General features: G+C 39.2%; 1 protein-coding gene across 1 annotated transcript in view; it reads left to right on the top strand.

Annotated features, from left to right (window-relative positions):
* The first annotated feature begins 9,359 nt into the window (after positions 1 to 9,359).
* LOC124605329 (vacuolar protein sorting-associated protein 13D) overlaps positions 9,360 to 12,895 on the top strand; it is a 552,708-nt gene continuing 549,172 nt past the window's right edge. Inside the window, exon 1 of the mRNA XM_047136935.1 lies at positions 9,360 to 9,757. Within this exon, the coding sequence (XP_046992891.1) occupies positions 9,661 to 9,757 (97 nt within the window). The 5' untranslated portion in view covers positions 9,360 to 9,660. The remainder of the gene's footprint in view (positions 9,758 to 12,895) is intronic.

Raw genomic sequence — 12,895 nt, 5'->3', positions numbered from 1 at the left:
CCCAATGTGTGTATATAAATACAGTGGGATTGTAACTGATGACGTTTTTGTTATAAAGCTCAGAGCAATAAAACAACTGTATGCAAATGTTCTGTCTCATCATGAGTCATGGTTAGTTAAGATAAATATGATAGTGTCTCACAGTATGGAGACTCCTCAGTGAAAATCAGTTACAGTAATTAATGACTCTAAGACAAAGGTTTTCAAGAATTGTTTACGACTGATGATCTGGAACCAAATGCTGACATAAAATTTAATCTATTCCATGATAAATTTATATCAATATTTGAAAACAACTCTCTGCATAAGCTAATCAGAAAGGAAATTTGAGAACCATGAAAAGAGGCTTTGATCAGTAGAGGAAATGGAGTATATTGTGAAAGGAAAATGGAAATGCATCTGCTGGCAAGAACAAGTAAACATTGTGAAGTAATTGCACACTCCAAAAAAATTACTAAGAAAAGTGATTTGACAAACAAAGAAACATGCACATTATGCCAGAATTCAGCAATTCCAACATCAGACTTAACTATATATGGAATTTACTGAAAGTAGAGACGAGACAACAGGTCGTAGAACAGGATAACATCATTACTGATTTAAATGGAAGACCTATAAATGAACAGTCAGAGGTTGCAGGTAAGTTTAATAATCATTTCTTAAATATAATAGAAATTATAGGAATCAACAGTTCAACAGAAAAATCAAGGCTGTACGCTGAAAAAGCAACTCACATAAAACCCCTACTTATTGTTGTCTCACCCACTTCTCCTTCTGAAACTGAAAAGTCATATATTCTCAAAATTAAAAGTTCATTTGGATTTGAGGGTGTTTCCAATAGAGTGCTTAAGACTTGTTCCCATTTAATAAGCGCTGTCTTTTGTAAAACATGGAATGTATCACTAAAACAGCGCATTTTTTTTAGAGAGATTGAAATTTGCCATTGTTAAGCTGCTTTAAAAGAGTGGTAATAGGAGAGATGTCAGTAACTACCGACGTGTTGCACTACCGTCATCATTTTCCAAAATTTTTGAGAAGGTAATGCATTCTAGAATAGTATGCCAACTGAGCAACAACAATATCCTCAGTAATTGGTAATTTGGATTTAAAAAGAGTTGATCAACTGAAAGTGTGGCATTCATGCAGTCACTCACGAAATTTTATAAGCATTAAATCGCAAAATACCACCAGTTGGTATTTTATGTGATGTATCTAAAGCATTTGAATGTGTAAACCACAATATTCTTCTAGATAAACTGAGGTTCTATGGATTTTATGATACAGCCAGTCAACGAAAATGTTATTTCTGACCAAAAGAATTGAGTAAGTTGTACGTATTAATGCATCTAATATAAGCAGGGGAGATTATTCTGACTGGGGAGAAATCATTTGTGGCTTTCCACGAGGCTCAGTCTTAGAGTGAAGCCACCTACTGCTATCACATTCTTCATAATCCAATGTGTCCAGATGCTTTAGGTCTATGATTTTGTGTAGCCTTTTATACACATGATGGAACATATTTATCTCACTTTCATCTTTTTCGTATTGGACAGGTGTTTGTATCAACACCATTGGATGTATGAATTTGTTATACTGATCCTTGTGTGCCTCAGCTCTTCTGATTATGGTCAGTTCTGCATTTTAGGTGTTCTCATCTCATGTAATACTCTCCTCCCACTTGTTCCTCAGTATATCTCTCTCTCCATTAGGCTGTCTGGTACCTTGCTAAACCAAATTTCCATGGGTTCTCATCCCATGCTGTTGTGTGCAATATTGTTGATAATGTCTTCTATAATATGTATTAACCTGTTGTGCCCACTGACAGTGTCTGTTGTGAATATACACCCGGCATAACTTATTTACTTCTTTCTTCATTCCTTCAGCAGGTTTAGAGGCCAGACGGTATTTGAAATGTACATCAGCTTCAGACCATGTCTAGTCAATGCATCTGCCCACGTTTTGCTGGTGAAATGGGTGGGATTGTCTATAATGATGCATTTGGGCGCACACACCTTATTAAAATAATCCTTGGACAGTTTTTCTTGTTTTTCATCTATTCACACTAGTATTGAAGATTCCATTTTCCTTAGTGCCTTCATTATTAGGTCGAAATCAGTAATAGTTCCTCTCCTCATCTTTGGCTCTGCTTTTGTGGCATAGTCATTATATGTGCTTGTCACTACAACTTCCTGCCTGTCCGTTTTGGATGTGTTTACATATTCCGTGTCTTTCGTTTGGGATGTGTTCAGATTTCCCGTACTTTTGTACTTCATATTATTCTCAAAGGAGTATTCTGTCAATTTACTGACTGGATACTCCTCCTCGTCAGACCCACTTTCCTGTTTAATTTCACTCCTTAATAACAACTGTTTCGTTTTCCCTACGTTCAACTGACAGTCGACCTCATCTGATACACATTCCAGCTAAGTCTTACATACCGATAATATTAGCTCAATTTTCAATATCTTAAGCTTCTTCTCATTTTTTCTGAATATTACCCTGCTCCTAGCAACGCTTAAAAGTTTTGAAAACCACTTTCATCACATGCAAATTTGTGTTCACTATTTAGCCTATTGCAAAACCTATCATTACTTACATACTGTGGCACTGTTACACTGTTTTTCTACAGTAGTGAACCTTTTGTTAATTGTCTACAGCATCACACTACACTTAGGTTCATTGTTTTCTGGTATTTCTGGTTGCTATGTGCTATAAGGTGGCATCTGCTCGATCTATTGGCTCACACTCCGCCTTCTTCATCTTCTTTTTTCTTTCTTTTATCAAGGTTCTCAGTACATTCGAATATTTGGAAACTGGTTCTGCGCTCATTATTATTTTCTTACCATCGTATCTGAAGATGAAACCCGTTGACGTCCTTTCATGCATCGACAAATCGATGGCAGGCAACGAAAACCTCGTGACTCTATTTTGCTAAACTTTGTGGGAGAAGCAGAAACGGTGCATTAAAAAAAAATATAAAGTGATACAGATAAAGTTGCTGTTATGTGTAACAATATACTAAAAGCCTAGTTGTTGGCAGATTAGAGAAATCCATGCACTTTCAAATCGGTCTTTGATAATGGAGTTACTATTTACTGGAATTAAGGGTTTTTACAGACACATGGAGTTACAAGGTTTTCATTGCCTACCATCGAAATGTAAGTTGCTTCTGCTCTTACTTAATATAATTCATGTTTGTTAGCTGTCTGAATTTTAACAGGCAACAAGATTTCATCAATATAACAGTGTGGAGGGTGAACTTTTACCCAAGTTACATGGGCCAGTTCGAGAAAGTTCTTTACCATGTGGCTATTGACACATGCCGTATCCACTGTTCCCATAATCTTAATCAAAACTCCCACCAAAATGCTGTCAGTAATATTCCCAGGCTAAATAAAGAGCACAGTGATCTCACAATCCTCGTGCATTGTACTTTAATGACAAGTAAGATCATCTCTATGAGTCTTATCACACTCACTCTGCCAGCCCCGGATCTACAATATTTTAGAACCATGGCAAAAACATGATAGTGGCGCCTACCACCCCTTCCCCATCTAGCACTTGAGGTAGGAAATCAAAAGTTTTTTAAACAAATTGATTTTTCAAAAATATGTTCATTTTATAGCGCACATCTTTCTAACGAGTTTGACCTATGAAACATATATATTCGAGGAAATGTGAGACATGTTATTTGGTCTTAAGTGTGCCAAAGTGCAGTTCCATGTCTCTTGTCACAGCATTCTTTTATCGCACATCACTGTACTTCACTCTGTTGAATTCAAATGTGTATATTTTGCAACTGAAGCCATCAAATCGATATTCAGGACAGTGGAAATTAAAATGACTTGTGCTGCCTCTCCTGCTCCCAGTCGGTTGGTTCGATATCATACCCCCGCTTAAGAAAAACTCACAATTAATACTGGATGGGATTATTTGTGACTGGGAGAATAAGAACTCTCCAGAAAATTTGCACTCTTTATTGCCTATTAACTAATGACTTTCTCTTTTGTGTGACATAAAATTAAATATTGGAAACAAAAAGCCAGTAAAGACAAGAGACAAGCGAAACAGGTCACATTTCTTCAGTCTTTAGGCCCCAGCATTTTTTCTCTCTAATCTTGCTGTGGCTTTACACACTGTGCTTTCCTTTCAGTGAAAGACTCTGTTGCATTATCAAAATTCGTCAAATGTTTTTCCACACGAAAAAAATCAAAATATCATTTTCTACTACTGAAAGAGCCATTATATAAATAGTATCCAAGGCTGGTGTGGTTTCTCGATTTGATAACGTCTATTTTGTCACTGCCTGCAAGGTAAAACGAAATATGTATTTCTAACATTGCAGCAATTGTAACACGCGCCAAACAAGCGAGAATGTTTTGGCACAAATGGTCATTTTTATCTAGCTCATTTACCTAATTAACACGACAGAATATAATTAATGAAGTACAAATATAAAATGCCTATTAGGCTGTTACAAGCAAAAAGTTTTATGTTAGGAAATAGTTCCACATTTCTTTCAGATGCTCTAGTTTCTCAAGCAAGAGATCGAAAAATAGTATAAGTAAGAAATTTTTACATAAATTTAAAATCGTCATATTCTTCCATATAATTTGAGTGATGTCTCCATTTCTTCTCAGTCCTCATACTAACAAACAATCTTGTCATCACTAATTCTGTAACTGTTCCTGCCATTGTCAAAACTTATTCTCTAGTTAACTTCACTAACCCTGCCAGAATCACCAGTTTAGTTATCCCGAGTTTATTCTCCGGTTAGGCATTACTACGTGTTTGTGCAACTTTGCCCATTTCCTCTAACCACTCCTATAAGACCATTTTGTACTTTCTATCAGCCTAATTTTTAGACCTTTGTATCTGCTTTTGCCTGCTTCCTTTGCTGCATTTTTATACTTTCTCCTCTCATCAAAAAAATTAAATGTATTGTGTGTTATCTAATGGGTCCTATTGCACCTCATCTTTTGGCCTTGTTATGCCTCTGCTGTCTTCATTGTTAGATCTGTAAAATATACTCATTCATAGTATAACTTTACTTATTTCAGTCAATAGTTGCCTAATGTTTCCTTGGAAATTCGTAACAATTTCTTGTTCTTTATACTTATCCTGGTCCAAGTTCCTTAATTTCCTGTACTTCCCCGATTTCTTCAGATATAATCTCAGTGGCTTTTGCTTGTCTCAATTTATCCAGGTTCCATATGTGAAGGGAACAAAGTGAAAACATGGCACTTTTTAAACAACTGACTGAAATCTGTAAACCTGTGAAGCACACTTGAGCTACACCCTGACAACGCCCTATTCATGCCTAAGATGCACCATTTACATATCAAATCTTATTGCAGCTTAATTGAATACAGCTGTTTGAATCAATCATCATATTGATATTCGACAAGCAAACAAGACAGGAATTTTACAAGAAGGGGACAAGCTAAGATCAATATTCTGAAGGCTGGAGGAGAAAAAGCAGATTAGAGCTCAATGGTGCCACAGAGATAACAACTAGACAGCATCTCTCCCTTATAATGTCTTGCTAACAAGTTGACAGAGAGAAGGATCCAAAACTCATAAAAGATTATGTGTGTCTTATAAGGATACATGCATCGATGCTGTCCTGGACACATCGAATCTGCCCTTACATATTTTTGATCCAGTGAGTCAGGGGTGCCCCATTTTACTAGAAGGGTGCTGTTTGGCACCTGCTGTCTGTTTTGGCGTGTAAATGAGTTAGTCCTGCCCATGCTTTTTTTAAAGAGAGGATTGCAAGTGTGCATTCAGCACACAAACAAGAATAAAAGACATTACTTTATAGAACTGAAATAATTCAGATATTCAGGGGGATGGTTTTACAGTATCAACGACTACAAGGAACTTACTAACAATGGCAAACTAGATTCAAAAAGTGTTAAATACATGAATGTGACTACAGAGAGCAGACCCAGATCTAGTGGGACCAAACAGGGGCATCTGCTCTGGGCGGCATTTTCAGGGGGCTCCAAATTCATATTCTCAAAGAAAAAACCCTATTTCACAAAGCGCCTAGCATCTAACAGACATTGATCTACCCATTATTCATATGACTTTGAAACGCATCCCTGTTGGTTTTTGAACACATTCTGAGTTGATTTCCGAACGAATCATACGTTGATTTCTGAATGCATGTAAAGTGTACTTGATGACTCAGCCAGGGGAATCCCCATCGCATCTAGAAAAAGGGGATGATGCTATACGAGCTGAGCCGTATAAACCCGCACAAGTGAATGCCAATCGCTGTTTGTTTATGTGGTTGACTCGTTGTGTGAATGATAAGCATTGTTATTGTTACTAGCAAAATCCATAGATTCAAACTACCAGAGTGGAAATAAACAACTAACAGGAACAACAAGTAAGAAAAAAATACATATTATCTTCTTGGTGTACCCTATAAAATGAAATTTTGACAGAAATGTTTTGCCGGATCACTACACTACTAAGGGCCAGTTGTAAAGTATATGCTGTGTATAGGATCATCAAAAAAGCCTTTGGAGAAAAAAGAAGCAGCTATATGAACGTCGAGAGATATCACGCCAGTACCATGCAAAGAAAGTAAGGATGAAAGTTGGATGAAATGTACGTGGTGTACCGATAAAGTTCGGTGAATGGTGTCATATCTGAACGGCAACTTGGCGCATGTGTACGTGCGTGCGCATAGGTCTTCAGAGACTCGATACACGGCATGCACTGTGTGTGAGTGGCTGTGTAAACATACCATTTGAACGTAGTCAGTGTGAGAGGAAGTGTCACAGCGCAATGGAGCCACGTGTAAACATAAGTTATGCTACAAATTGGAGAAGACTGCAACGGAGACACATTGAATGTTGGTGCAGGCGTATGGGAGGGACGCCGTGAGCATAAAATATGTTTATGAATGGTTTAAACGCTTCCGTGTAGGGAAAAAAACTGAGGATGAGCCAGGTTCAGATAGGCCATCGACAAGCAGAACCCCAGAAAAGATCGAGAAAGTGCGACAAATGCTGGCACAAGATCGGCGACGAACTCTCAGATTGATTGCGAAGGAATTGGGCAGTTGCAAGGGGACAGTGCACACGATCGTCTGCGATGATTTTGGTAAGTGGAAGATCTGCTCCCGATTTGTGCAGCAAAAGCTCACAGACGAGCAGAGAGCAAAACCGATTGAAACCGCTGGTGACTTCTTTCCATGTGTGACCAGGATCAATCGTTTCTGAACACCATCGTCACGGGAGATGCGACCCGATGCTACCAGTTCGATCCGGAATCAAAACGGCAATCGATGTCATGGTGTTCACTGTCTTCCCCGCTACCAAAAAAAGCCATCTGTAAAAATCCTAGGTGGAAACACTACTGATCGCCTTCTTCGACGACATCATCATCCACAACGAATTTGTTCCTGTAGGTCAAACCATTAATGCTGCATTTTACCAGTCCATTTTGAACCGATTGCTACGGCGTATTTGGCGGGTTCGGCCAGAGTTGCACAGGACTGCAAAATGGATACTGCCCCATGACAATGCCCCTGCACACTGCGTGATCCGTGTTTGACAATTCCTGGCTCAGAAGATGGTAACTGTTCTTGAACACTCTCCGTACTCCCCTGAAGTGACTCCTGCAGACTTCTCCGGTTTTCCCACTTGAAGGCGGCCATGAAAGATGAACGTTGTGCGGACGTGAATGCCATCAAAGATCGTGTGACACCCATTCTGCGATCGAAGAGTGTTGTAGCGGGTGGCGACTATTTTGAAGGGCAATAAAGAACATTTGTTTGTATCCTTTGTTTTGTTTGTTGTCTGATACCATTCATCACACTGTTTAGACACACCAATATAAAAGGGCAGTATAAAGGAAAGAAACTTGAAGACTTGTTATGCGAAAGAAAGAGGAAGTAGATGAATATAAGATGGAACGAGTTATACTGTGAGAAGTACTCGACGGAGTAATGGAAGATTTGAACCGACTCAAGTTTCTGAAGTAAACGAAATTCTCTCAAAATTAGTAAGGTTCTTGGGAGAACCAATCTTGGAAAAATTGCTACACCTGTTATTTTATGCATGCTGGATCTTGTCGAACTATGCAGCTGTTAAGGATTATTGATGAGGTATCCAACCAGCCATAAATACTTTTTGAATACTTTATTTAAAAATGCCGTTACCAGTTTCGTGCTACCATGCCCACCTTCAGTGGCAAACTTGTTTTACTTATGTTACTATATTTGTTGACAATGTGTCATCCGCTCCAGCATCTTCTTCTAATGAATGGCGTTTCGTCCTACTTTGATTCTTATGCAATTTGAAGATGATGTACAAAGTATCTCAACAAACCACTGTGGCTCACAGACACCTTACATACTCTTTATGTCAATTGAGGTCTCATACTTAGTCACTTGATAGAACGATAGGTATTAGATCTGGAAAAAATCAGTGGCCAATGCTTGACGGATGAGTTTTTACCTCCTCTGTTACTATAACAGCTAATGCTGACACGAGCTTCATATTCTATACAATTATCATTATATTTTTAAAATTTTGTTTCTTTTTAGTAAAGTAGCAAGCGTTTTCAAAAAGTGGCATGTATTTATTCTTTCCGTGTGTTATATGGAGCTGGTTCTGGTATGCGTTGTGTGAAACGGCCTTCTGCTGGATGAGAAAGGACATGGGTATGGGTGTCACTAAGATTCAGAAGTTGTTGAGAAGGAAGGGAAAAGATATGTTTGAAATTGCAAATTACGTGGCATGTTTAGCTGCCATTTCACAATTTTGTACTCTCAACGTGTAAATGCCTTTTGTTTCAATTCAGTCACGATAGGGCTTAACAAGTGTTTTCACACTGGTCCGAGTGTTTCAGTCCCTTTTAGAAAAAAAAAAAAATTGTTGTGTTTCAGCTGTACAGTTCACGGTAATATTTTTTATGTTATAAACTGAGAGTTTTTTCCATCTGAATTCAGTTGATAAATCTATTGACACAAAACTATTTTATTCTTCGTTTTTAACTTTCAAACGGACAAGACAGTGACTAGTTAGACTCTTTCCAATAATTTGCATCACATTTATCATTCATGGGTTCTGTTTCTTTCTAAAGCCTTTGGGAAATAACAGAATCTGCCGGAAACAGTGATAAATAGTGAGGGCCCTGGAAGGAATAACAATAGACTTTTTAACAACTGTCAGTGGCCAGCACTTCATGGTCAACGAAGTAAGTGCGACTCTAAACCAAGGCATTTCATACTAAGCAGATATCACTATAAGTAGTCTTTGCTACAAGTGTTCGAATAAATTTGCAAAGATATGAAAGCAGTATTTAAAGGGCTATTGTATACAGTAGATGAATCGGAGGGAAGCGAGAAATTTATGTTTTGATTTCCGTCATAATTCTGAAACAACGTCTATAAACAACTAAGAACAAGTTACGGTGGAGTGATGGCATGTCGTTCTTAAGCAAATCAGGAGATCTAACCTCGTTTGTGCGCGATATACAAATCGCCGCAAGTAAATATAGCCGAGAAAAACCGTCCTGCTTGTTGACATGCGCTGTTTTGGATGTAACAGTGGTGTTAACGTAACAGTGTCGTGAATTAGTGTCGTACCTCAGCGTAATGGTGTTCGTCACTTAATTTGAACGAATTATTTGAGGGAGATGTTAGAAGGCTTAGTCGCTTGGGTGTTAAACACCTACCTGGGCAAATACGTTGAGAATCTGAACACAGATCAGCTTAGCATTGCACTATTGCAAGGTAAGTTCAGTTCGTCGATTGTCCGTTCCCAACGACTAGTTGATATATTTATGTTTGCCCGGAACTTCAGAAGCAGACCTCTTTATGACGGCTTGCTTATTTATGTGAGAGCATAACATTCGCACAAATCTTTCTTCACCATGTATCAGTTTTTCCAAGATTTAATTTTTGAATAATGCTAGTGCATACATAAAGTAACGTGATTGCTAAATTTCAGGTCGGTTCAGGAGACAGCGAAACTCTTTTGTTCCTCAGCGTCTGAGTATTGCGATTTTATGTATTGATTCTTTACATGATGTTGGCAAGGAATGTCTTTCACGGCGACACTGAATTCACGGCAGCAAGTTTATATTCCTTTATAGAGTTGTTTTGCAGGGCAGTATAGATGTTACATGAAGACCAAAAACTTCCTTCTTGTCGTTTTTGATATTGCACTTCAAGTTGGAGTATCCAATTCTTGTCTTGGTACAAATTTTTAGCATTAGACACGATGACTTTGTCAGGGGTGGGACTCAACCCAAGCCAAGCCTTATACATGGGCAGCCCATTGTAAACTTTAGCCAGTGAATGTGATAAAAACGTGACAAATAACTAACATCCCGTATCCATAAGGTTTGAAAAAAAAAAGACCAGCTGGGAAAGAACCATCACATCACAGTCTTAGCTTGCGGTTATATTATGTTTCATTTTAGGCTAACATAGCTAGTTATTTGTTAATTTAGGACAGAACTGCGTGTCAATATGGGAGGGGGAGTATCAAAGGTCAGGAATATTGTGAAATGTTTGCATAAAGATATTATGACCTCCTATTACCTCTAATTGACAATCATTACTGTTGTCTCACAGTGTTAGTTTGGCTGTCAGCTGCAATCAAAATATCAAGTGCTTTTTTGTGTAGGCTATGATTTGTGAAGAATGGAAAGAAGAAAATCAATTTCCACTCTGTGATAGCTGACAGTCTAGGCCAACATATGTGAAGTATTTGAAGAATGATCAGTTTTCTGACATGATTGTCATGGCATACATGCACAGTAGTGTAAGAATATTCCAAGCTGTCATACTCAGCTGCACTGATCCCTAGAGGAGACGTGAATGGACTCACTTCATACCTCAGTGCCTGTTCAACATGTCTTCTGTAGGACTTTCTGCATTGACATTTGTGTATTATGCTGGAGCTCTTAGCCACATTCGTCTGACCATTTGATCCACATGTCAACTTGCACTGGAAACGAATCTGAAATGCTGCTAACTTATGAACACCCTTATTATCTTTCATGGTGGATTATTGTTTTTTATGGATATGTCTGTTGCATCAAAGGTGCAGAGTTCAAGGGGTTTTGTAATAATGGCTCATTGGGATATAAATGCGTACCATGCATGTCCAGTATTAATATATACACATGCTGACATTTTCAGATCTATTTTACCACTTGCAGTTCAATCATGTGCTACTTACGATACCTTGGGAACCAGAAAGAATCCATGCTCATTCCGTTGATGCTATTTTGTTCTTTGTATCTGCACCTAAGCTACGACTATTGTGTTGAGATATACTTCAAACCTGTTAAACTACTTGTCATCGTCATCTTGGATAGTTTCCAGCCTCTGGCGGGGTCTGCTTGGAACATACACCTCTCCATCGCCTTCTGTCTTGCCACCATCACTCTGTCCTCACCTTGATCTGACAGTCTTCTCCTTTCTTCTGGACGCATTCCTCCACTCCTTTCAGCTATCCATCTCTGTCTTCCTCTTGGTCTCTTTCCTTCCAGTTTCATCTCGTGTATCCTCCATTTGCATAACATGCCCATACCATCTCAGCCTTGATTTCTATGTCTCCTCCGGGTAATGGTTCCACCTTCATTAACTCTCTGATTCTCTCGTTTCTTAACCTGTGTATCTTTGTCTTTCCAATACTGTTCCTCACTAGCTTGTACTTTCCTTGTGTCTCTTCCTTTCACAACCCAGGTTACGGATGCATATGTCAGGATCGGGACATAATATGACCAGTATGTAACCTTTTTACTGATTCGGGGTACATCCTTGCTCCATATCAGGCTTCTGACACACTCCTGAAATGCTTCTGCTTTTCCTTTTAAACTACTAATTTGAGGAAAATCAAATGAAGGAAACTACAGGTAGGAATGTCAACAATGTTGGAAAAGACAGGTTGCTACTTACTGTAAAGAAGACACGTCAAATTGCAGATTGACACAGTTAAAAGACACTTACAAGCTTTCAGCCACAGCCTTTGTCAGTGAAAGAGTCTCACACACACACACACACACACACACACACACCTCAAGCACATACAACTGCTAACTTCAGCATCTCGGGTTGGATTGCAACTGTCTTGTGGGATGCAAGCCACCTGTGAAAACAGCCATGTCATTTACGTGCTCTGCTGCATTCCTTGCACAGCTTTTTAAACTGGTATGACTACCAACCAGCTGTCCTCCAGGGTGACTGCCCACTGCCAAACTGTGGCCAATAGCAAAGTAGACCACCCTGTGGCACAACATGCAGCTGAGCATAATAGTGAAGCCACTACCCGAGCCATCTGGATTCTTCCCTCCACTGCCAACTTTTCTGAACTGCGCAGGTGGGAGTTACCCTTACAACACATTTTCCGCTCCTGGAACTATCCTGACCTCTACCTTTGGTAACATACTGTCCCCACACCCTCCACCCAACAGCAGTTTCCACTCCCTCTGTCCTAATATCTCCTCCCCATTCTCAACTCCCATTCTACTTATTTGAGGCTCTCTGCAGACACATCTGCCCGTCTCTCTTTTTTGTTCCATTTCTCCCCATCTCCTTACCCTGCAACTTCCTGATGCTGCACCTGTTGGCAGCCTCCACCAGACAGTGTTCCTCTCTCTCCCCACCCGTACACTACTATCCCCGCTCCTTCTTGCATCCCACTAGATAGTTGCATTTCGGACTGAGATGTTTGAGTTGGCGATCATGTGCTTTTGTGTGTGTGTGTGTGTGTGTGTGTGTGTGTGTGTGTGTGTGTGTGTGTCTCTTTTACTGAGGAAGGCTGTGGCTGAAAGCTTTATGTAAGTGTCCTTTAATTGTGCCTGTCTGTAATTTCTTGTGTCTTCTTTACAGTAAGTAGCAATCTATCTTTTCATACAT

This window comes from Schistocerca americana, chromosome 3, assembly GCF_021461395.2.
Source record: "Schistocerca americana isolate TAMUIC-IGC-003095 chromosome 3, iqSchAmer2.1, whole genome shotgun sequence".
Taxonomy (NCBI): domain Eukaryota; kingdom Metazoa; phylum Arthropoda; class Insecta; order Orthoptera; family Acrididae; genus Schistocerca; species Schistocerca americana.
The sequence above is the reverse complement of the archived record's forward strand: the minus strand, read 5'-3'. Positions and strand labels throughout refer to the sequence as shown.